At 42.8% G+C, this 25,738-nt stretch overlaps 1 protein-coding gene across 3 annotated transcripts in view; it reads right to left on the reverse strand.

The window, feature by feature from the left end:
- Window positions 1–3,225: 3,225 nt before the first annotated feature.
- gnao1a (guanine nucleotide binding protein (G protein), alpha activating activity polypeptide O, a) overlaps window positions 3,226–25,738 on the reverse strand; it is a 113,299-nt gene continuing 90,786 nt past the window's right edge. The window contains exons 5-8 of one of the 3 annotated variants that reach the window (XM_085411540.1): window positions 22,699–22,827; window positions 20,907–21,036; window positions 17,007–17,160; window positions 3,226–4,993 (exon numbers count right to left, since the gene is read on the reverse strand). In XM_085411540.1, the coding sequence (XP_085267666.1) occupies window positions 4,806–4,993; window positions 17,007–17,160; window positions 20,907–21,036; window positions 22,699–22,827 (601 nt within the window). In that variant the 3' untranslated portion in view covers window positions 3,226–4,805. Of the gene's footprint in view, window positions 4,994–7,770; window positions 7,925–10,975; window positions 14,154–17,006; window positions 17,161–20,906; window positions 21,037–22,698; window positions 22,828–25,738 lie in introns of those variants that run through there. The other 2 variants (XM_085411538.1, XM_085411539.1) reach the window with 2 other exon arrangements.

Genomic DNA, 25,738 nt, shown 5'->3' on the forward strand with positions numbered 1-25,738 from the left:
TCACGAGTTATTTACAAGTTTCTCTTTGTTCACATATACTAATGTGCCACAAACAGGACTTTAATATCACCAATCATTCCCATGTTATTATGGTGTATCCATATAAATGGCCCACCCTGTACTATGAGTTCCTGTTATTGAGTACTGTGCAAATGTTTCAGGCCTCATTTCTTCATATGTCGCTTCAAAGGACCCAGGCTTAAAGTTGTGTCGAGCAACTGTTCTCCAGGCTTTCTGAAGGTCTGTCAAAGTTTGTCTTTGGACATTAGCTGCTATTTCTCCCATTGCCACTCCAGTCCATTTCCAGAGGAACGTTTGTTTTTCCTTTGTGAAGCCATTTAACGCTGACCTATGGATCATTCAAGCCATGCAGCTAACTTATGACTTAGCTAACTAATGACTTAGCCAAGAACCAGTTTTAAACTGTCTTTGTTACTTGCAGCCTAGCACAAAAACACAGATTTTTCTCCTCATTGGTTTAGTCAAATGCCAAAAATAACACAGTTTGACAGCCACAAAATAGCATTTGTGCACCGAACAGGAGATCTCCAAAGAGCTGAAAACTTGGCATATGTTGGCATGAGATCAGCGCGTCCTTAAAAAATGAGGAAACTAGAAAAATGGACAAAAGATTATCTGAAAGTCACGTCATCAAGAAACGACCTGAGAGATGCATCTTCAGTTAATCCAGCTACTGTTCACTGAAGCCTCATCAGAAATGGTCTCAGTGGAGGGGTGGCTGTCAAGAAGGCATTCTTAGGGAAGGGAAGCACAGTCAGACTCTGATCAACTATGTAATACCATATGGAAAGTATCTGACTGGCAGCAGTTTGTTTATTCCACTCATGGCCAATGTCACGAGAGCACAGACGGACAGAACAATCCAACAATATAAATCACGGATCGGCCGGACATTACTGAAGCAGCTAGCAACCAAAGAGGAGACTGGAGAACTCTTACTGAACAGGCTTTGCACACATTTCAATAGATTTCTGCATCTATTTGAAATTTTCCTCAAAATTGGAAAATGTAGACTAGAGATGCTTTATATTGTTACAGTGGAATATGTCTGTGAAGGTTCTCAGTCATCCAGGTCATCGTAGTCAAAGGAGCTTGCAAAGAAAAGCGTCTGGACTTCTTTAAGTTGCTTGAAGACGTTTCACCTCTCATCCGAGAAGCTTCTTCAGTTCTAAGGTCAAATGGTGGAGAGTCCCAGATATAAACCTAGTGGGAGTTTCCCCCCACAGAGGGACAAAGGACCCCCTGATGATCCTCTAATCACCTGAGCCAAGGTGTGAAACTGGGTGTGGGTCCCAATCAGCCAGAGTTTCAGGTGAGCTCACTGTGAAACCTGGCCCCACCTTATCATGCGAATTCCTGAGATCAGATGGTCCAGGATGTGAGTGGGCGTTAAGGTGTCTGGGAAGGATCTCAAAACTGGATTATAGATGGCAGAGAGTTGGTGTCGTAAACCCCCGCCTCTGTTCAAAGAGTGAAAGAAGCCATCTATGTCCACTGTGAGCGACCATCTTTGAACAGAGGCGGGGTTTACGACACCAACTCTCTGCCATCTATAATCCAGTTTTGAGATCCTTCCCAGACACCTTAACGCCCACTCACATCCTGGGCCATCTGACCTCAGGAATTCGCATGATAAGGTGGGGCCAGGTTTCACAATGAGCTCACCCGAAACTCTGGCTGATTGGGACCCACACCCAGTTTCACACCTTGGCTCAGGCGATTAGAGGATCATCAGGGGGTCCTTTGTCCCTCTGTGGGGGGTCACTCCCACTAGGTTTATATCTGGGACTCTCCACCATTTGACCTTAGAACTGAAGAAGCTTCTCGGATGAGAGGTGAAACGTCTTCAAGCAACTTAACGAAGTCCAGACGCTTTTCTTTGCAAGCTCCTTTGACTACAGTGGAATATGTTTGAATATGTTGAAGTTGTTCCCACAATGCTGTTCAAACCTTCTCTTTACCAGGAGCAGCCAATCAAAAGGAGGGTGGCTCAAATGGAGGGGAAGTAGATAAAACAGCTTGTTTTACAGAGCGGACGACCCCAGGGTCAGCACTACAGCTCAGTGTTTGCTCAATACTGCGGCTAAATGCAGCAATCCTGGGAAAATTCATGGATCCAACAGAAAGGCACAGCTGTGGAGAGACTGAATGACTCGGAGACAAGAAGAGGTCGGCTTTTGTTTTTTCGTAGTCATGAAAACAGTGGCTTTTTAATGTAAACACTACATTCGATTGGTTTTTCCAGCACGGACATCCCACATGAAATAACAACCATTCACTAAAGAAGAGTAGAGGGAGAGAGAGAGAGAGAGAGAGAGAGAGAGAGAGAAAGCTGCACAGAAAAAAGCATTCACTGGGTAAAGAACAAAACATAAAAAATATGACGGAAACGGGAACAAAATGAGAGGAAAAAATGCTTTCTCATGTCATTATACACGGTTGTTTTCTTTTTTAAAAACTAGAAATCAAGAAGTCAATATAGAGAGATGGACGAGGGCTAACACATGAAGAGATAACAGATCTACTTATTGTGTGTGTGTGTGAGTGCGAGCAAGTGTGCATGTGAGAAACTGTGCTTTTCATTGTAGACCTGGAAGGAGTGGGTTAAACTGAAAAGAGACAGAGAAGAAGAAGAAAAGAGCATGACTTTATACAGCGTAGATGTGTGAACATGCGGCGTCCCTAACTAGCGGACGCAGCGAGAAACGTGCTCTCCCCCAAAAGTGTTTGTTTGTTTTTTTTCTTCTGAAATAATAAAAAATAGATATTGTTATAATATTATATTTAATTGTTCTGAGTCAGGCTAAAGTGAGGACACGGATCTAATGCAGGGAAACAGGCAAAACGGTAAAAGGAGAAGGGGCGGGGCACAGTTCAGAGCATTATAACAAGACGGCGGGGTCGGTCTGAGATCTTCACGGATCAGCTCGCTTTGCAAAACATCTTTTACATTTAAAAAAGGGAGATATAGAGAAAGAGATACTCTGTAGCTACAAAGCACGAGAAAAGTTTTTGGAATATTAACAGGATCATTAGGAAGGTCGTTGGCGGTACTGTGGTAATGTTCACTGGGGTCTTTATTATTGTAGTAATCAGAGTACATTTTTGTCCTTTTTCAGCTCACTTTAACACGTCGCTGTACTCTGAACCTTTCTGTTGTCAATCCTTGGAAACTTAAATTGTCACTTTTTTTCGATATATATATATATATATATATATATATATATATATATATATATATATATATATATATATATATATATATATATATATATATATATATATATTTGCCTCTGCCGTGTCCCAGAAACCAACAATCTTCTCAGTTTGTTTGTTTCTGTATTTTTCTGTTTGTTTTTTTACTTTTACTTTTTTTTCTTTTTTTAAAGTTATCTGAGCATTATTTGTGTGTACTTTTTTTTGTCTATAAGTTGTATGAATTAACTGATCTCTTTATACAAAGGCTTGAGTATCACATGCTATCTGGGCTTTAGAGGGAAAAGGAGGAGGACGGGGAGATGGGTTGGCAAAAAAAGGAGCGCCCTTTAACTTTGCAAAAATAAGCCAAAAAAGAAAGAGATGGAAGAAGATGAGAGAAGTAAAGGTGTGGCATGACGAGAGAGAGAGAAAACAGACAGGTGTGTGAAGAAAGGTGATCAATCAATAAATAAATTAATAAATTAATCGACCATTATCAAACCATGGGTGAGTTTTCTTACACGGAGAATGTTAGCAGATCTAGAGGTTATAACAGTGAGAAAGTTTTAATCATAACATTGTGTAGTTGCTTCTATAAGCACAGCTATCTACAGTGCAGTACCTTTGTTACATGGCACTGATAGGACTGTTAGCACATTTCCTATTGGCTCCCACACCCGGCCGTGGCCGACGGTTTGCTAGTGGCTTAGGCCTGGAAACAGGAAGCCTTACATCCTGTCGATGAAAACCACACCTTGAGTAAAACGATCCCCAAAAAAGTGACTGACAACAAAAACAACAACAAAAACCACTTAATGTAAACAAAACACTAACATTAAAATCAGCATCGTCAGTTTTAGCAGGTCTTGAGAGTTTTGGCTGACCCGTCTAGTGCTTCTTAGTACATTTTAACATAATTCTGCAAAAACTGTTATTACATAATCACTACTACAGCAAAAAAGAAGGACAAAGTAACACACACACACACACACACACACACACACACACACACACACACACACACACACACACACACACACACACACACACACACACACAGGGGTGTCAGGTGAGGCAAAACGTGAATAAACATCAGTGTACAGACTGATACTTGCAATAAATATACATATGATCAACAAAAACAAGAGTCATAAAAAACGTACAGGTTTGGGTTAACAACAAAAGACAACGTAAAAGAAAGGAAACGGGGAACGGAGGCTTTCATCGACTTTGTTCACAAAGTTTTCAAGGCTGCAGGGTTTCGTGTTTTCTACTAAAACAAATTTGTTTGCTTGGCAGCAAGCTCAAGAACGTCAGGAAGAGTCGGAGCAAGAAGAGAGCAGACAAGAACTAAAAACGGTATATATATATAATATATATATATATGTATGCCTATTTTTTTTAAATTATCCTCATTATTAATATGTACCTAGTTTAATTTTTCTTTCGTTTTTTCTTTAAGTAATCAGCATCGTCATCATCGCCATCATCATTTCCACAGCAGTGTCAAAGGAAGAGGAATGAGGAGGTGGGAGGACAGAGGAAGGGACAGAGGGGGGAGGAAATAACAGGGTCGGTAGGCGTGCTCAGTACAAGCCACACCCTCGGAGGTTGTTGGCGATGATAATATCGGTCACGGCGTCAAACACAACCTGGATGTTCCCTGTATCTGTGGCGCAGGTCATGTGACAGTAGATTTCCTTATTTGGAGAGCGATTCTTACTCTCGAACTGTGCTTGGATGTAAGCTGCTGCATCCTCGTAGGTGTTGGGTCCTGGAGGGAAGCAGATGTGTTACGACACAATTATTAAAACAAAAACTTCAAACAGGAAGTCTCATGAAAAAAGGACTTAACAAGTAGCTTTGGTTAGTTATCTGGATGATGATGATGATTATATATTGTTACAATGTTGCATTCTCTTATAAATACTTTGTTTCCAACTTTTTTCTACTTTTGCGTAGAGTTTAGATCACCCCTGCATGGACTGGTGGCCTGTCCGAGCTGTACAACAGCTGGAGTAACCTCCGCGATGTGAAACTGGGTCAGTGATCAAAAAGTGAACGGGTTTCACCAAAGCCACAGGTGCTGCTGTGGCTTTGGTGAAAGTCAGGGGAGGGACAGCCAGTCACAAGAAAGCAGGTTTTGGGAGGTTGGTCTTATAGAGGTAGGAGCAAAAATGACTTATTACATGTCTGCACCTGCGTAAATGTAAGACAAACAAGTACTAAAAAATATAGAGCTGGAAATGAATAAATTAGCTGTTGCATAATCCTTCATTAGTACCTGTAGGGCTGAGTTCACACAGTCAAATACTCAGTGCTCAGGTGGGTTGTTGTTAGTAGCCTAACTGTGTTACCACCATCTCTGCATTCATCACAAAGTACACAAAATATCTGTGTTTGTATCGAACTCTAAAGCTTGGACTGTGATGCGTATGCTATATACATATATGCTACAGGAAGTTAGCCAGTGGACATTTTTGGCTGTGCAACAGTGGGAAACTCTTTAAACACTTTCTTTATGCTTCACTGATTCTGAAAATCTGCAGGTCAAAGTATTTTCAGTCTGTTGCTAGTTTCAGTTTAGTAAGAAACTTAGATATATTACTGTAAAATAAAACAAATAACTGATTCACATGGACAGCTAGCTTTGAAATCTGCTACACAGCATCCACTTCTAGTGATAGCTGACTCCACACCTTCCTTTGTGCTGCACTGAACGTCACACTTCACAGGAAATCTCACACAACTATTTAAAGCTAACTGTTTTAATGAGCTCAGACTTCAGAGGAAAGCAGCTGCATATCCTGTCGAGCAGTGAGACATTTTTGTTAGCTAATGTCAGCTCAGCAGGTGAAGCGAAGCCGAGACCTGTCGACAGAGTCGGTTTAGATGATGTGATATCTTTAGCTTCGTATGAACTTAGCAGGTAGCAGAGCTGTCATCACCACATAAAAGTCCAAATTAGTAAGTAGAAATACTATTCCTGTAACAGAGGTGGACTAACAGTGCTAAATGCAGGCTAACTGGTCTGGTTTCCTACACACAGATGATCACATCTGTATCCTATTCATTTGACCTAATTTGAAGCACATTAGCTGTATATCAGATGCAATGATAGTTCTCCTCTAGAAGCAGGGCTGATGTACTGTACCGAGGAGTCGTTATTCAGCAATGATAGTATACATTCTAATAGGTTTGCAGATTTATTGAATCATACTCAGTCCTTCTGCTGGGCAAAGTCAGGACATGTTTGCGTGTGATGTAAAAGATATTTCTCCAAGATCTTTGGCTTGAAAAATATTTGTGGTTGTTAAAGGTTCGTAAAGTCTTCTGTTGGGAAGCTGCGAGAGCATGGGACACAGGAGGAGAGACTGACAGAAGACAGACTTACTGAGGCTGTCAAGCAAGTTAGCCGAACGTAAGTAAAGCATGAGGGACAGGAATGAAAAGGATCCACTTGGAGACCGGAAAGGAGTTTGGAGTAGGCAGGAGGCAGCTCTCACTTATTGCGGCTGACCAAGCACGACTGTCTGCTGCTTCTTATAAGCAGTCTCTTCCTTTTCTCTGTCACCACCTCGTCCGACTCTCACCTCCACACGGAGAAATCTGTAAACTCGGTTCTGCCCGTTACAGGTTCTGGGTCTCTGTGCTCTATTTATCTGACTCTCCTCTGCTCCTTCCCTGCTTTCCTTTTAAACAGTATATCTCTCTTTTCAACCTGAGCCTCTGCAGTTCTTTAAACAGTTCGTTGGCCATCTCTGCTGCAAACTGTAAACAGCAACTTTGATTTAAAGTGCTTCGAATTGTTTACAAGTCTGTGACAGTAAATGTCAGGGCTAGAAGCAGAGCCGATGTACTGTACCGAGCAGTCGTTAATCAGCATCCAGAACCTCGGGGAAGGGCTTTAGAAAGCATTTAATTTCTGGGAATTACACTTAACACAGGACAGATGGTAGTCATTCATACTTTTATATCCCCTCTTCAAAATGTCTCATACAGTATTAGCCTATTTTCGGCTCCGTTACACTGATTTTCATGCAAATTTCCAAATGATTTTGTACGACACAATTTTTAAGATTAAGCTCCTTCAAATGAAGCAATTTGAAATTTGGTGAAACTTGATCTGAGCTTTCAGTTAGCTTAACATAAAGACAGGAAGAACCAACATCACAGGACTATTAAAAGATAACTTTTCAGTAAACTGATTAAACTAAATGAGGAGCTCAATTAGAGGGTTGAGTGGGTTGCAAATATACACCAACATTGTAAAGCGATTCAAAAAGCACATCTTACATCGGATGTGTAGAAATGTGTCAGCTGACGTGGGCTGAGATCACCTGATCTGCTGAGCTTGACTCTGTGGCCTGCCCGAGTTCGTGCTACGCTCTGTTTTTGCAGTTGGCTACGTTCAATGAATGAACTTTAGATGTGTCGTTCTCGTGACTATATTTCATCCTGTAAACACTTTTAATTCAGGAAAACAAATTCCAAACGTTCCTGTTTGAGATTCCTGCCCACCACTGGAATAAACCCAAACTTTTTTCGTACCTGTGTATTCAGGGAAGCAGATGCTGAGCGGAGATTTCTTGATCTTCTCTGCAAACAAATCCTTCTTGTTGAGAAAAAGGATGATGGAGGTGTCGATGAAGAACTTGTTGTTGCAGATGGAGTCAAACAGCATCAAAGACTCATGCATGCGATTCTGCAGCGGGGAGAAGGAGGGGGGGGGGGGCAAAATAATGAGGCACGAATAAAGAGGGAAAATGGGATTAGGGGAGATTAGGGGAATGGGTGAAGGAAATAGGAGAGAGTGAGGAAACAGGTGATAGGGAGGACATGGAAAGAAGGCCAAAGTTACACGTTACCCCGACTGAGCATGTCGACACAGTCATAGACACACATTAAAACTTCATCTGGGCCTCACACTGGAACACCAACAAACTGTGACAGTATTAATTTGGCCTGCCCGGGCAGGACTCGCCCATATTTTCAATAAAAAATTATAGTTCGTGGAGGAAAGCAAAACATATTCTGGAAAACATTTACATTCAAATCTGCTCCAAATGCACACACACACACACACACACACACACACACACACGCACACACACACACACACACACACACACACACACACACACACACGCACACTCACACACACACACTCACACACACACTCACACACACACACTCACACACACACTCACACACACACACACTCGCACACACACTCACACACACACACACACAGGACCAAGAAAAATAATCACCCATATCAAGTTACTCATGTGATGCTTTATTGTCTTTATCTCATGTATAAATACAACATCCAATAAATTATGACAACAGTGAGGGAGTTACAGCAGATGCATTTTATGCACAGTGATGGATAAAATGCAGCATTCACACGCACGCGCAGGCACACGCTCATACAAACTCGCACATGCACAGATAACAGCTTAGTAGATGTGGGCGACTTGTACAGTACAGCGAGTGTTGATTGGTACCAGCATGTTGGTTGAACAGAGACTGGAAGGTTAAAGCACGGTGAGTGCAAGGACGCTGATGTGTACCGGCATAAACTCTGCGTGATGCTATCACGGGTCGTTACGGTCATGTCCCCCCAGCTCTCTGACATCTCTCCCAGCTCAGCAGCCTGAGTGCACATTACATCAGCTGGCACGGTATAGCAGGGACCGAATGTTAAAAGGTTGCAAGCAAAACCCGGTTTCTAAATCCAACGTACAAGTAAGTCAGCAAAAACAGGCCACAGGAGCTCATTTAAACCTAACACGGGAAAGATTTGGCACTTCGGTTTGGCTGCCATTGTGACATTTCAACAGCTTTTTGTGCTGCTGTGGCAATGACATGGCAAAAGGTGCTAACATTTCTTTTGTGACACCACCTGCTGCCCAGAAGTGCACCCACTGCTGTCCCCAACTCTCAAAGCTGAATAGGTCACTGATTGTGTTATCCACACAGCACAACAATGCAAACAAACGACCCACAGATGTGTCCTTCAGCGCAGCCTATAGGAATGAAGTATTTGCCATCAATATGAACTACTTGCTACTTCCTTGTCCTCCTCTTGTCCTCTCAACCTCGCCTACTGTTGCAGTTGTCTTCTGTTACTTGGGATTGGTCCTAAACCACTAATTGTGTTACAGCTCGCCTGATGCAGAAACAACGACGAGGTCTAAAAGGTAATAATGTGAAGGACCGCACGTTTCCCGTCCCGAGCACCTGCTCTGTGTCATGAAGAGACGAGACGGGACTGTAAACACTGTAGCAGAGCGCTTACACTGTTCACCTCCACCAAAAAAGAGGCTTCCACACTTTTAGTTGCGTAACAGACTGGCTTTGGTCTTTTCACCTCTCATCATGTACACCATGACTTCTACTGAACTGTTTATGAAAAAAGACGTTTCTGCTCAATTCAGTAAATTTTCTATTAGCTGCCGTCTTTAGCGTATGTTCAGTAAAATTCAAGTGTTGTGTTCTGTGAATAAATTTAGGCACACACTGATCTGAGATCACTCTAACTAATTTAGTATGTCACTGACAAACAGCACGAATCCCTGTAGGTCCGTGCGGTGCCGCGGGTTAACGTTGGAGGACAAAGCTCCGATGCCGTCCTGTCACCGTCAGCCCGACGGCAGCACAAACTTAACGGTTTCCTTTCTGTGTGTTAATGGCTACCAGGAAGTGCAGCACAAGCAGCACCTTTGCAGAGCAGCAGTCGTCAGCGGCGCGTGGATGTGGAGTGACTAAACAGAAGTGTATCTGTTGCCAGGGGCGGATCTAGAAGGGTGGCATGGGGTGGCAAGTGCCACCCCAGTTTTGCATATGACAGTGTTGTTTATTAAAATAAGACAGCATTAACAGTTTGAGCGTAGTTACAGTCAGCAGTGAATATAAATGCTAAAACTGAAAATATTGCATAGTGTCCCCCCTGCACCAGTAACAAATGGTTCAGCCCATAGCAGGACCGGCTTTTTTCTTGTTTTCAGCAGCAAGCGATGCTCATGATCGTGCCAGAGCACATTTTGAACAACACCATGGGAATTTCAGATTTCACACAGGTGGGTGGATGTTACACTGTGGAAATGGAAGGAAGGTGAGAGTTATTAACCCTCTGTGGTCCACGGACACGCTGCACCTCCAGATCACATGACTGATGTAAGCTGACACAGCAACAAGCTGCAGCCACGCTGAGTCTCTGTTTCAGCCACATTGAAAGTTCAGACTTCAAAGTTTTTAAATTTTAATTACAGGCCAGTAAATCCAGAGTTATGATCATATATATCAGCCACGCTTCGTTCTAAATACGGTCGTCACGTTTGTGTGTTTTAAGCGTTTTGTAAAGACAGCGCGAAAACAGTAAAGGAAAAAAGCCACCTCTTTCTTATTGGTGGAAAAATGCACCATGTCGACCAATTAAAAAAAATGTCAACATGTGGGATTTGGTTGTTTAGGAAGAGGGAAAAGTTTGGGGAGTGACGGTAACAGGGCGAGCGAGACAGAGCGAGAGAGAGAGAGTTTAGATGTGGGAGATTTGTGACGTGTGGAGTGTTTACTCAGTGTGTTGTGTTGTTGTTCTGTTGTGTAGTCGTTGTTTTGTTTTGTGTGTCAGTGAGGGCACTAATGAATGTCACAGAGGCACATTTGTAAACACTGTCACAAAGTAGAAAACCAGCGGAGTGATACACCTGCTGTTGTCGGGCCTGCAGGTTTGTCCCTGTGCTCTTCTGTCTTTTGGTCCATTTTTTACTGGCACACATCATTTGTGGAGCATCTTATTGCGACACCTGATTGTTCTCTCATTTTAGTTTTAGTAATATTTTTAAATGGTTGTACAAAATGAAAAAAACAGCAGGTGTATTGTCTGCATTTTTAGATAAATGGTTGTTTATGTTTACAAACTCTCCTTGAATCGCTACCTTATCGTGGTGGAGGGGTTTGTGTGTCACAGGGATCCCAGGGGCTATGTACTTTATGTAACTAAAGTATTTAATTATGTGGGCTACAGACAATAATTAAGTTATAGACTATTTTTATATGAAAAGCGTGCATACTTACTGCATTTGAATCATTATAGCCACATGTAACCACCTGCATATGTGTTTGAAAAAAAAAAGGCTTTGATTTTGCCACCCCATTTGGTTTCTTTGCCACCCTAAGAAAATTTCTCTAGATGCGCCCGTGTCTGTTGCATCAGACGCACAGTTGTGCTCCTACGCGTATCACACAGAGGGAAATCATTTTGGTAAGAGGAGATTTGATTTTATTACGAGTGAAATGTGCGATTGCAATGATATTAACCTCTGCACTGCATAGACGGGGAGGGAAAGGATCGTGTTTGAACTCTGTACGCGATCATTCCTCAGTTTAGGAAAAAAATCCGAATTTATAGAAGAACTTTGATTTTTGGATCGATGGGATTAAGCACCGATTTCAGCCTGTCAACACTAAACGCTTTGTGTTTGGAAGGAACAGAAGCTTCATGCAAAGTGTAGCGAATGAATGAAGCTACTGAGAGTGAAAACTAAGGAGAGACTGACACAGAACGCAGAGATCGTTTTCCTTTCTGTAACAGATCAGTCCGAGGAGACGACGATGAAGCAGTTTTAGCAGTCGTGGCAGCGGCTCGCTGTGTGGCCGTGTGAACCTCTTTGGCTGGAAACTGCAGTATTATTTGGCAACTAAGGTGTTGTGACATTTTGAAGCCCCGTGAGTGTGTTTGTGTGTCTGAGGCCTGTCTGTGCTGAAAGGGTAGATAGGTGCCCTCTGGGTAATTAATCCACAGATGCTGACTCCACCGCAGCACCCATGGGCTGATGTCGTCTCTTACACAACACACACACGTTCATGAGCACGTACACCCACACACACACGCCGTGACCTTTTCTGTACTATCAACAGACACATGTAGGTAACTATATACAATCTGAAAACATGAACACACAAAATACACATCAGTGCACGGCACACAGCATGCAGGCTGAACGACAGCCTCAGGGAGCGCTCCGTTTCTAAATTTGGCACAGATGTGGTCGGATGGGCCGATGATGATGACATCTACCTGTGCTCCAAAAATGGCGGCTCTGAGCAGAAGAGGCACATCTGGTTGTTTGTGCGTGGATGGAAAAGCGGAATAAAGCGAATGCCCTTCTCATAAATAAAGATGACTCTGTTTGGCGGGAAGCGCGCTCGGCTTCGTCGGCTCCATCGCGTCTCACAGACAAACACTTTCTATGTGACGATGTTAACTGTGGCTACACGGAGGAACTAATGACGTAGCTCCAGTACTGCCCTGATCTCTCTGAGCTGGGTCAGAACAGCGCCCGTCACTCCTCTGTTCGCTTTATGATCGATTCCAAACAGACGTCGAGATACGAGGAGAACAGCGTGGATACAATCGTAGTCTGCGTTCACGTCCCAGAGGACGTACACATCAGTCTGTAATCTTTCAAAGCTCACCTCTGGTTTATTAAGGTGGACTGGAGGACAGCAGGCATATTGCACGGTGCAGCCTGACACAGTGGATGCAGTGCCAGTGCCCTTTAAAATCAATACTTGTGCTGAAGCTTTATCTAGGTGGAAAATGTCCGCGGGAGTCGGCACAAGCTTCTGCGACTCTTTGTTTCAATTGATTTTAAGGAGTCCCATGCAAGAAGCGAGATGAGCCTGCAGCCGGGAATGGCGTCTGCAGAGATTAACGATGACAGCGGCGTGGCTCAAGCAACAACGTCCTCTTTATGCGCTCATTTACACTATGAAATTAGATTCAATCAAAAGAGGAATCAGGAGGTTTACTGAAATCTACACGGGCCGAAAACGTTTCCTCTCAGATTAAAAGCACAGCAGTAAGATTTGGTGATATGTTCTCACAGCCCGACTCTTTAGAATGACGTGATTTCACAGCACAAACAAGCCACCAGCAGGTGTGTGTGTCTGCGGTGTCCCTGTGGACCACCCACTAGTGACCAGGGTGCACTCTGTTTTTTACTATGGGAACGTAAAAGTGGCAATCCCATTTAAATAAAACATACCAAATTCATTTTAGATTATTATTTTTATCATTTGCATTTCACAACAGTGTTGCTGTAACTCCCCCCTCAGCTTCTTAGTGGGCACAAATGCTGCTGGGAATTTAACCCCCCAAAACTCTACTACTCTGAAAATATCATACAATTATTTTCATCGACTTAATAGCTCTGAAATTTACACTTAGTACTTGAAATGCCTGCAATAAAGTCAGTTTTGATTAAAGCTTTGAATTAGCTAAACTTGACCCCCACTAAGACTAATCATACGCACGTTTGCGTCGACTTTTGGTATAAATAAGGCACAAATTTATGATACAAAAATATGAATACACAAATTGAAATCAAAGGGAAAAAAGTAAATACATCTAGTAAACGAGTGATTCAGTACACTAGACTGTGGTCGGCTCAGCTGGTCTCTCGTTCTGCTTCTCAGCTTCGGTATTGTGCAAAATATCTGCAGCGAGAACAGATTTTAGACAGAAGGTACGCTTAAAATAACGGTTCTTAATTAGGATTGAAAAAGATAAGATGTCTCAGCCAACCAACCACCAACAACCAACCAGTTAATTCAAACTTGGCCAGTATGAGAAATGAGTACTATGACATCATGAACTCAGCTCAGACCCCACATTTGACCGGCTCTCACATACAAGTCAAACACCCAGCATCCATTGGCCAAAGTTTAACAGCATCATCAGTACAGGCCACACCCTCGGAGGTTATTGGCTATAATGACGTCAGTGACGGCGTCAAAGACGAACTGGATGTTGTTGGTGTCCGTAGCACAGGTCACGTGGGAGTACACTTCTTTCTTGGGTGACTTGTTCTTGCTCTCATATTGAGACTTGATGTATCCCAGTCCCTCTGTGTAAGTATTTAGACCTGAGGAGACACACACACACACACACACACACACACACACACACACACACACACACACACACACACACACAGTTAGAAAAAGCCCCCCAGTTCAATTCACTTTTATTTACACAGTGCCAAATCACAACAACAGTCGCCTCAAGGTGCTTCATCCTGTAAGGTCGACCTACAATAACACATACAGAGAAAAACCCAACAATCATGTGACCCCCTATGAGCAGCACTTTGGTGACAGTGGGGAGGAAAAACTCCCTTTTAACAGGAAGAAACCTCCAACAGAACCAGGCTCAGGGAGGGGCGGGGCCATCTGCTGTGATTGGTTTTGATCTGAACCTTTGTATCCGTGTGCTCCCCTCCATGTTTTCTGAAAACATCTCCTTTGACTCTCAGCACACATTCGGCTGAGGCGTGCTCTGTCGGCTGTTGAGCCAAGCTTCAATAAAAATGATGCACGGGCCGCGTTCTCAGACGAGGTGATTTTAGACAGATAAATGATACGTGATGGAAGCTAATATGTCCTGTTATTGCTGGCGCAGACTGCAACTTCCTGAACATTATTAATGTGTTACAGACTTCAGAATGTGACAGATACGAGGCCCTGAAGCTAAAAATAACGGAGCCGTTATTCGTACCGTGCATTGATCAATTTACCAGCACTGGCAAATCCACTGTGCAGCCTTTTAGCTCAACAGCATTATCAACTGTTCTGCCTTTACGCAAGCATTTGGCAGGTAATGCAGCTTAAATTGGTACAGTGCTTTTAGAATGAGTCAGATCTCACTGATTGGAGCAAATGTTGTTCCAAGTGTCGCTAACATCTATCTGGCTCTCAGCCATTAGCAGCACTGTGGTTCGTCTGTCTGCTTCGGTGGCAACTTCATCAGAACAGGCACAAAGTCTGCAGAGGGGTGAAGAGAGGAGGAGAAGGGGCCGAAAACAAGATTGGAATTCTAATTCTCGCTTTCTCACAGTCCCGCTGGCTCGGCCTCTTGCGTTCCCACCATCTTGCTTTGCCTGTGTTGTTATAAATTTCTCACACTCTTGCTCTCTCCGTCTCTGGCATTGCCCCCCCCCTCCCCGCCTCACATGTTGTCTTGTCTCTTGTTTCCTCTCTCACTGGAGCTCCTCTCGTGCTCCCACTAACACCCCAGCTTTTATTCCCTGTGAGTCTCTTTGTCTGTATTCAACGTTATGTTCGACTTTCATACTTTCTTAGAAATCAGCACAATTGTGACTTCAAAACTGAGAGCTACATATATGAATGGCCAGGTCTGATTCATTTCACTGTATTTTTGCTCTGCGTGAAATCTCGACATGCTTGTTTTTAATGAAAGAGTAACTTCAGCGAATGACAGCTTAAATCATCAACCACATCACCAGCTCTAATATAGGTGCAGCTGGACTGTGGTGACAAAAGAATGGACTTTTACACCATAATGCAGTTATGAAAGGGAAGTCACTTTTAGTCTGAGCAGCTAATGCTCGCAGCTGTCCACAGATCTCAGGCTCGTTTCAATAAACAGCTGGAGCAGCTGAAGAAGTTTGCCAACGTTTCTGCTCGATTGCTGCTTCGCCTAATTACAAATACGGGTGTGTGTGCGATACTTAATAGCAGCATCTGGTGCTGACAGTTTGAATGTGAAAGTGATTCACCCACAGTTTAAAAAAATAAATGGACAACAAACCTTTTCCCCTGGTCCTGATCGACACAACTATCAAACCCTGGAGGCAGAAATACTGTAGCCAGACTGTATTAACAGACCTCTCTGCATTGAATCATATCTGTTATTAATCTCTGTCTCTCTTCCACAGCATGTCTTTTATCCTGTCTTCCTTCTCTCTCCCAACCAATCACAGCAGATGGCCCCGCCCCTCCCTGAGCCTGGTTCTGCCGGAGGTTTCTTCCTGTTAAAAGGGAGTTTTTCCTTCCCACTGTCACCAAAGTGCTGCTCACAGGGGGTCATATGATTGTTGGGTTTTTCTCTGTATGTATTATTGTAGGGTCGACCTTACAGTATAAAGCGCCTTAAGGTGACTGTTGCTGTGATTTGGCGCTGTGTAAATAAAGTTGAATAGTAAACATATTTTTCCATTCCAGTGTTGACGAATGCTGTAAAGAGCCACCAAGCAACATCTAGCTGGGAACTAATGCTTCTTAAAGCCTGCAGCTCTGATGTCAAGCAGGAACACTGCTGTAGCTGCTGATGTAGTTATCTGAATGCGTACTGCATTTGTAGTATTGACTGTACCTGGCAGTGTAACCTGTGGCCTAAGCAGGAGAGGGCAGATTATGACTGAGGCCAGGCTCCACTCTTACAAGTGTGTACTGTCAATATATAGAAAGCACCATATAAAGAGTTCAAATATCGCCACATATTTGATATCTGACCTCCTTTAAAGTCGAGAGATTGATCCGAAGGCCAAAGTTTAGCTATTTAAAACATTGTTTCCTGCTGTGTAAGCAATGATGTAACCTCTGACCTTTTCTTCAAGGTCAAATTTCCATAAAATGTGTCTCATCTTTGAACCTTTTGTTTGTATCGTAACATTTAGGGAATGATGTCGGCATATGGATTTTCTAAATATCACGTTATAGTTTGCGTTCAAATATCTCGTCACCTTTGACCTCTGATCTCACTGTTCCACTTCACAGCTGCCTTTCCTTTACTGCACTGCAAACTTTTTAAACAAAAATAAAATGAATACATAGAAAAGAACGATTCCCTTAAAAGTAAATCCTCGGTGCAGGTTTGGACTCTCGGAGGGGTTCTAGTTCTCGTTTTAGAACCCACGTTTGGCTTTTCTTAACATAAGTACACTTCATGAGATGTCACAGTGCAGGGTTGTATGTACCAGTGTACTCAGGGAAGCAGATGGACAGCGGTGACTTGCTGATCTTGCTTTCAAAGAGGTCCTTCTTGTTCAGGAAGAGGATGATGGAGGTTTCCTGAAACCACTTGTTGTTACAGATGGAATCGAACAGCTTGAGAGACTCGTGCATGCGGTTCTGCAGGAGAGACATTAGCACGAGTTAACGGGGCTGTTAAACCTCTAACCACTAACACACTGTAAAAGCACATAACGGAAACGCGGGCATATAGTATTCACCTACATGCATACACAAAGCGAAATTAAGGACACCCATATCACATGCACACAATCTTAACACAAAGAGGAATTAAAATTGAATCTAAGAACAGAAGTCCTAGAAGTTCCTCTTGGAAAGTGACACGTATATCTGGGTATGTGTATTTGTATCAGCGTATCAGTAATCAACATTATTAGTAATCTAAATAGCAAAGCCATGCTCTTTTAGCCAGTTAGCTTCTATTACACTGAGCAACTAAGCACAAGCACCCACTCTGGGCCCTGCAGAGTGAGGCTTTCAGGAGGAGGAGGTGACTGCACGGGCTGGCAGCATGTATTTGAGGAAAAAGCTGCAGTGACAGTTTGTGGAGGTAATGAAGTGTAAAGGCAGAGAGGAGGAGGAAGAGGAGGCTCAAGTTATTACTGCACTTTGAAACTAAAAGCTTTGCAAGTGTTTTCTGACTATATTTATCTTCTCGGCCAAACAGGAACAATGCATGTGCTTCATAAATGAATAATTAGTATCCACTGTTTGGTTGGCTACTAAAATAAGTAGAAGATGAAACAAAACTGAGGCCTGGATTATTTGTTCATAACAAACCCGTTCATGCTACAGTGAAATTGATTCAGAGACAGAGTTGAAAGCAGTTTCTCTCCAGTTTGATTTCTTTCCTGCTTAGATCAGGACAGGGGAGCAAAAGCAGCTGATTGGATTAGGGAAAAACAGATCTATAGAAAATTAGGAAATTAAGAAGAGCTTTAAAAAGTTACCAGGAAGAAAGAGAGAGGAGAAAGCCAGACAACATTTTTGGATTGAGCGGCTCACAGACACAAAGAGGCGCTGCTTTCAACTCTCAGAGTGTGCGTACACCTATCGGGGTGGTTTCATACCTGTCTGTGGGTGGAGCTTCTGTAGAAGATCTGACTGCTGATTGGTTAGAGAAGACAGTCGATGGCAACAGTGACAGGAGGAGTGGAAGTAGCCAGAGATGCTGCAGGGCGGAGCTTAGAGCAGGAACAGAAAATGCAAGGGACCCCGTCGCCCCAACCCAAGTCCCACTTCCTTTTTAACCCCCCGTCCTCTATCCCACATACACACACATGCATCCCAAGTGCTAAAAGGAAAGTGTTTAGGCAGGAAGACAGTATCCACATACAGCAGTCGTGTCGTCAAAGGGTGGGGGGATACGCCTGTGTTCGTTAGAGCGCTCCAACAGAAATGAGGAGGTGACACAGAAAAAACACAATGCCAGAGCTGCTGGAGTAGACGCAATAGAACAACAAAGCAACAGCACTGAGTGTAGCGTGAGCCGTGTCGATGTCTCTCTAACACACTGATGCTTTTTAAAAGGTCAGAAAGCCGGCGAGCGGCTCTTTCAGCTCTTCTCTGTTCTCCGAAACAGCCCACGAATAAATCTCGGCTATAAGAAGTTTTCCTGTTCTACCAAAGGCAGCATATCTGCAAGTGCTGAAAGGCTTTAAGAAACATTCACTCAAGCAGTATCTTTGAAGCTGTAACTCACACGTGTCATCTCTTGTTTAAACAGAAGTGTTATAAATGTCATGTGTGTGGGTGATTATGGGATGTATAATGTCAAGGAGTTCATAACAGTGAAATGTGAATGAACCTATTTTGTTTTTTGCCACCATTATTTATTAATACATAATAATAATAATACTGATAATAACAACACATTGATATAATGTAACAGTTTCTTCCCAAAAGCCACCCTGAGCTCACACGTGACGACACAGCTCCACCCCCCAATCCAAGGACTTCCCTCTGTACATAAACTACCGTCAATACTGTGCAATAACCCACACTGTAAATATATAACACTTTTATTTGTATATTTGCACACTAACTGTGGATCTCACTGTACATGTGTATAGTGACATTAAAAGACTGAGTCGTGTGACTTTGGCGATCTCTAGTATTCTGGGAGTTCTTGGGAAAACTATTTCAAACGTCATTAAACACAGTTAAATGCAGGCACGGAGCATGTCGTCATGCAGCATGAAACAGCCTTCGAACCAAGTCAGCAGACAGAGCAGTGAGGGCTGCAGACGCACGATCTCGGTCTGATAGGGAAAAGAAAAATCTCCCGTCCAGCAAGGATCAGTATAATGGGAAATATTGCCATGCTAATTAAATCCACAGCCTATCAGCGACTTTGATGAACTGCCCAGAAGGGATATGCAGTATGTATCACTCCCATTACTCCCATTATCTTTACCATTCGACTGTGTAACATCCTCACTGTGCGCATATGGACGCATCTGCTAGTAAAACTGGCAGAGGATGCAGCAGCTCGTTGAAAACTGTTTGGTTCAACAATATTAGTGTTGATTTGAGAATTACGTCAGTCAGATTGCAAAAACAAAAACACTCCAGCTCGTGTTGTCTGAACATATGAGCGTGTTTACTGCTGGATGCCTGGATCTGTCTTGTTGTGTCTTGGGATTTTCAGCTGTCACATCACGTCTCTCGTTCATGACCTTAGCAATACTGTAAATTTCTGTCAAGCGATCATTAAGTACGACACTTTTGATTGAAACTCCTGTGGCACTGGTGCAGAGGTAACAGAGGCAGCCTTTCACGCTCTTTCACCGTTTCTACGTCAACAAATCAGAATCACTAGCTCGTCGTTGAAAAAGGTCCAGGCTGTTTCTTTCGGTGGGATTTTGCTTCTTCCACACAGGTTTGTAAAGACAAATGCACGACTGTGAAACAGCAAGCTCAAAGCTACGCCTGTTTACAACTGCACCGCTATTTATATGGAGGCACAGAAACAACAGATTTTAAATGCAAGCGGCAAAAACAGGACGAAGCTATTTGTGAGCACATTTTGTGGTGGATATTTCCTCTCCTCCAGCGCCCGTCTTCTGGTGCTCCCAGCTCAGAGGGAAGCTTGATGACAGCTGCATAAATAGATGAGCACCTGAACACATTTCGACTTCCTGGAATTCTCCCAGGATTCACTCTATGCTTATAAATAGCAGCGAGTGCTGTGCATTCAAATCAGCTTATTTGTTTTAGGTTACGCGATATAATCGTTAGGGATCCTCTGTGGTTAATGTCACCGCTTCTTTCTTCTCTGCAGTGACGACACTTCACCCGTCCCGGACTCTACAGCCGCCGTGTTGAATCATGTGGAACATTCGCTGTGTCCAAGTTAGAAATTTGTTTATTGTGCGTTGCAGGGAAGAATAATTTGCATGGAGAAAAATAACTCGCATGTACCTTTGCATTCAGTTACAACCTTTGTTAAACAAAAAGTCTGAAAACTATTTTCCGTGGGGACTTCAGCGTCCTCACGTATTCTGCAGCAGGAAGTGAGTAAAAGCCCAGAGGATAATTCCACAGAAGTTCACTGTGTAGCACGACGTGTGGTTTACCACAGAGTCAGTCTGTGGGTCCTAATGGGACTGCATTAGGTATTTATATATAACCCTTTCAGATGTGCACGGCTTGATTTCTTCAGACATTTCTCTCCAGCCCTGTCACAAGCTTTGTGTCCGCTTACATGTGACAAACATAGATCTATCTTTACACTGGCTGCTTGTCGTGTGTGCCGTGACCTTTGTTTTCCTAAATCCAGAATGCATAAACGTGGGACGGATTCACTGGAGAGAGAGAGCACAGCTGTGAACACGTGTCCTTACCGTGGTCTCGTCCTCATGCAGCACCTGGTCATATCCGCTGAGCGCCACACAGAAAATAATGGCTGTGACATCCTCAAAACAATGAATCCACTTCTTCCTCTCCGACCTTTGACCTCCCACATCAAACAGCCTGATGGACACAAGAGACAAACACGGGAAACAAGATCAGATTTTTTAACACAAACATAATTGAAATCGCCAATTATTACATTTGTACAAAATAGAAATAATAAATTAAATTCAGTCAAGTCAAATTAGAAAGTGATTCAATTTGAAGCTCATTTCGAAGCCTGATTCAATTTGAGAACGACTTCTTAGCAGACGTCCAAACTGACGGAGATCCGGGGAGTAAAGCAGCTTTCAGTCCGTGGGTATAACACAGTCCTAATAACAGGTTTACGTCCACACAGAAGGACTCTGGCCTCGCTCCTGGACCTGAAGGTGCTCTGAGGATGTCTGATATTAACAGCGTCCCGAGCGCCGTCACAAAGATCTTCTTGGATTTCCTTCTTTTCTCCTCAGAATCTGATTTTTGAAACAGTTTGTGGTTTAAAGAAACACAGAAACAGTTTTTATGCTGACATCATTTCCTTATACTGTTATCACCGATGATGATCTGACATGTGACTTTCACTTATTTACGCTCTTCAGATAAACAAAGGAGCTCTTATATTTGCTGTCAGAAGGTTGCTATTAGGATTTCCTCTGCATGAGCGAGGACAGTGCCTCTGCGTATGCACACTGTACCTGCTGACTGCGGCGTGTACAGATCAGGGTGTTAGCCTGACGCTAAATCCTATCAGGGTTTTATCACAGTGAGTGAAATGGAGCTTCAGAGTATCTGGATTTGTTTCTCCCGTCTCTCCTCTGCAGCGACAGTTTTCCGGATCGATTACCACAGACACGTGGCAATTTCTGACGTCAGGTTTGATTTTCTGAGGACTGCACTAAAGCTGAAACTGTTGAGGTAGCTCAACATCTGTCACAAGTATACAAAAACACACACTAACCAAAAAACAGGAGTGTGCTGCACTGAAAGTAAGTCAGCTGATGTTGCAAATGACCAGATTCAGATGTGCAATTTTAGAAAAGAACATAACAACCACCCTAAAGGACTTAATCCACAGTGAGATGAAGTCAGTCAAGTCTGTGATGGGTATAATGGTAGGTAGGTTCATGGGTTACACCCAGGAGAGGAACACTGTAGCCTCCCACACACTGCCTGACTGCTAGTAATAGCAACTGAGCTGACAATATTTAGGCTTCTTCAACAAAGCACACCCAGCACAACTCCTACACAACGGTGAGAGTGACAGCAGAACGAACTGCACAATATAACCCAAGCAAAAGAAGGAGGAAAAGCAAAACAAGCATTAGCTGCCAAACGTGATGTGCATCCATCCAGAAAAATAATTGGTGTCTATGCTACACGTATTAACCCCTCTGCTGTCTTCAGTTAGGACATGAATGTGTGCTTATACCTGCACACATCCACAGAAGTAGGGCGGAAAATGAGCGATTAGATTAGACGCCAGAACAGGACTCGCCCCTTCTCTTTCCCATAATGCCTCTCCTCTCTGTCATCATTCCCACGGCTCCTTGTTCTAATTGAATCAGAGCTCATTTAAAAGGAAGGGAATCATAAATATAGACACTTGTTTAAAGCATTTAATCTCATTAATTACAGGCTGGAGTTCCTACTGTACGCTTGGCTAGAGGAGCAGTAAGAGGCACCGCTGAGAGTGAAGCACCGAGCGCACACATCGGGGCAGCAGTCGCTTTGGATACTGACCTGAAATGAAGGTTTTTGAAGGTAAAGTGTGTCTCGACGATGCCTGTGGTCTTCACTCGGGTCCTCAGGATGTCCTGCTCTGTGGGCTGGTAGTCCGCCGCACCAATTCGATCTAGGCTGTCTAGATAGCTGCACACAGACACACAAAACTCAGAATCTGACACAACAACTGTTTGTGTACCCATACAACAACTGCAGGAAAATACCACGTGTAAATGAGGTCCAAAAACATCAGCGAGCCATTGTTCTCACAAATTTCCCTGAAGTGTCCTTTACATCCACCAGGAGCTCATGTAAGTGGCTCAATGTTGATGACTGCATTGACAGAGATGTGAATGGATTTGTGGTGCTATGGCCTACTTTCAATTTAAGTGTGAATTTGTGTTGCATAATGAGCACAATCTGACACCCACCCACCCACCCACCACTGTAGATCTGCAAATATCTGAGCTAATTCCAGGTGCTTCTGTTCTTTCCCTGCTCCTTCTATGGGAAGTGAGCCTCAAATCAGCACTGTAGCAACAGCAATGTGTCACATGGTTCAATATCTCATTGTAGAAATCTATTTTAGTGGCTCAGAAATGTTGATTAAATTTTGGTTTACTGGATAACAGCAAACTTCTCGCTGCTACACATTAGAAGAATAACGTCTGTCTGAAATACAAAGTTACCACATGGAGCAGCCACTTGGTAACAAGTGAGGAAGGGGAATGGGAGGATTCACTTATGTAACGGAATATCCCTGGAAGAGGGCCTTTATTTTTTAATGTGCACGTATAAATCAAATAATCGTGAACAGCAGAATCCAGAGAATCGTTCTCTCAGTCACTCGAGCTCTCACACTATCTACTGTAGCACACAGCTAAGGGCGACAGAAGGAAGAGCTACAGTTATGTTAGAGTCACTTTGTGATTGTTAGGCTTGCCTTCCTCTTTAACACCTGAATACTGCTCTGGTTCCAGCTAATGTGCACCTTGGAAGGTTTAATCCCTCATTTTTTCCTTTCTTGTTTATTCCCTTCTTTAAATTAAGGTCAATCTCACCATCGGGGCGAAGGACACAGACAGTAAGTAACATTTACAAAGGTTATAAAAGTGTTCATGAAGCACCTTCCATAAACGAGTGGTCACAAAGTGCTGGACACAAATAAAGTAAAATAAATAAGAAAATTAAAAGCCATAAACAAGATGCATAATAAATTAAAATCAGTAAAAGTATCAACTGAAAACCAAGTTTAAAGTCCACAGAGTCATCTGAATGTAACTGTAATAGGTGACTAGCCCAAAGCCTTGGTGCCACAGATGCATATCTTTAATCTAGAAACTGTTCAAAGTGTTGTTTCAGAGCCGTTAGGAGGATCATTAGTTACTTTTAAAAGACAAAAGCTAGAGAGATGACGAGAAAAAGAAATGGATGGTACACTGTCACAGCTTCAGCGATAAGAACAACTGATTACAGAGAAAGGAATCTGAATTATATTGTGATTAAAATGTGAAAGCTGTAAGGAGGACACAAGAAGACTGGATATTTTTATCCTGAGCAAAGATGAAAGTGTGAACAGCTGAGCCTCGATTTATTTCTGAAACTGAAAACAAACAAGCACCACATCCTGAAGATGTGCGCACCATGTTTCTACACAGCATCCGTTGACTGGATTAGTGACTTGGTGTTAAAGCATGTTTCAATTCACAAAATGAAAGGATGCTAATTAGATTACAAGGCAGTCAGTCAAACAAACCAGAGCACTTCATTACAAAGCAATCCAAAGCAGATCAATTATGCCGAGTGGTTCATGCAATTTGTGTGAACCACTCGGTATTTCAAACTGAAAAGTCACAAACATTTTGCAAAGAAACAGCAGATTTCCAAAACCTAGCACGTGGGAAATGTAAATAATGAGCCCAAAGAACTGCGAGGAGCTTAGAAGGTTTACTAAGAAAGAAGGGTTAGGGTTAGGTTATTTGCCATTCGTGACCTTCAGGAGGTCTGACCCTCTCTAACAAGAACACGTCCGCTCCTCCTGTTGGTTGTTTCCATTCTGCTGTTAGGCTTCACAGAAACACCTTTTCACACGAACTCACACTAACACAAATGCCATTATATAATGTGCAGAGCTGCAGTCCCACAAAGGTCTCAAACACACAGTAATGTCAACTACATATCACCTTCGGACAGGCAGATGACTTTTTGTAACCTGTGTTAGGCTGTTTTTAGCGGACATACTTCTTGGTACGCTAGGTCAATGAACACCGACCTCAGGAGTACATACAACATTATGGCTTATCACTAAAAGAATGCTTGACCAAAAGCAACTTTCAACAGACTTGATGCTGATCTGCCACGTCATTGGGCTTTGGCTACTAACTAATGTGTAGCTGAGTAGCTAGCTAATCTAGCAAACCAGACATGATAAGCCCAGCAGATGTTTGTAGGCGTAGCTTCTATAGAGTTATATTTTACTAAGGGGGGAAATACAGGGTCACTGTTTATTAAATTTCCAGTAAAGTGTTTAATAATTACAACAGTGGTTAACTTAATTAGTGCTGTGCCAAGGAACAATGATCTCTGACACGGTCAGACTGATCGCTAACTGCTAACTGCTCGGCAATCAAGCTGATTTCTACTTTATGTTCCCGTCCAGGCTGGAAAACTACACTGTAAAAAAAAATCCTAAAAAAACAGTAATTTTCCGGCAGCTGGGGCACCAAAATAATACGATAAAATCACAGAAAATAACTTTCCCATGAAAATACGGTTATTTTCAGTAATGACAATACAGTTTGTTGCCCTAATTTTACATGGGATTTTGCCTTTTTCAAGTGCTTTTAAACATTAAATTAGGAAGAATTTTATGTGATTAAACAATGAAATTACCTATAAAAAAGGTCAATGAATGCAGCACTATGAATAATAATACTTAAATGTACAGAAATATACAGTTAACAGTCGGTCAGTGCATTTAAAACTCAGGAGAGCATGGTACTAGCTTCCTCTCAGAGAGCAGCACGGCTCTTCCCGAAAACCCTTAGTGTCTAAATGC

This window comes from Rhamphochromis longiceps, linkage group LG7 (assembly GCF_057381845.1).
Source record: "Rhamphochromis longiceps isolate RC_006_pf linkage group LG7, R_longiceps_female_GT1.1, whole genome shotgun sequence".
Classification (NCBI taxonomy): domain Eukaryota; kingdom Metazoa; phylum Chordata; class Actinopteri; order Cichliformes; family Cichlidae; genus Rhamphochromis; species Rhamphochromis longiceps.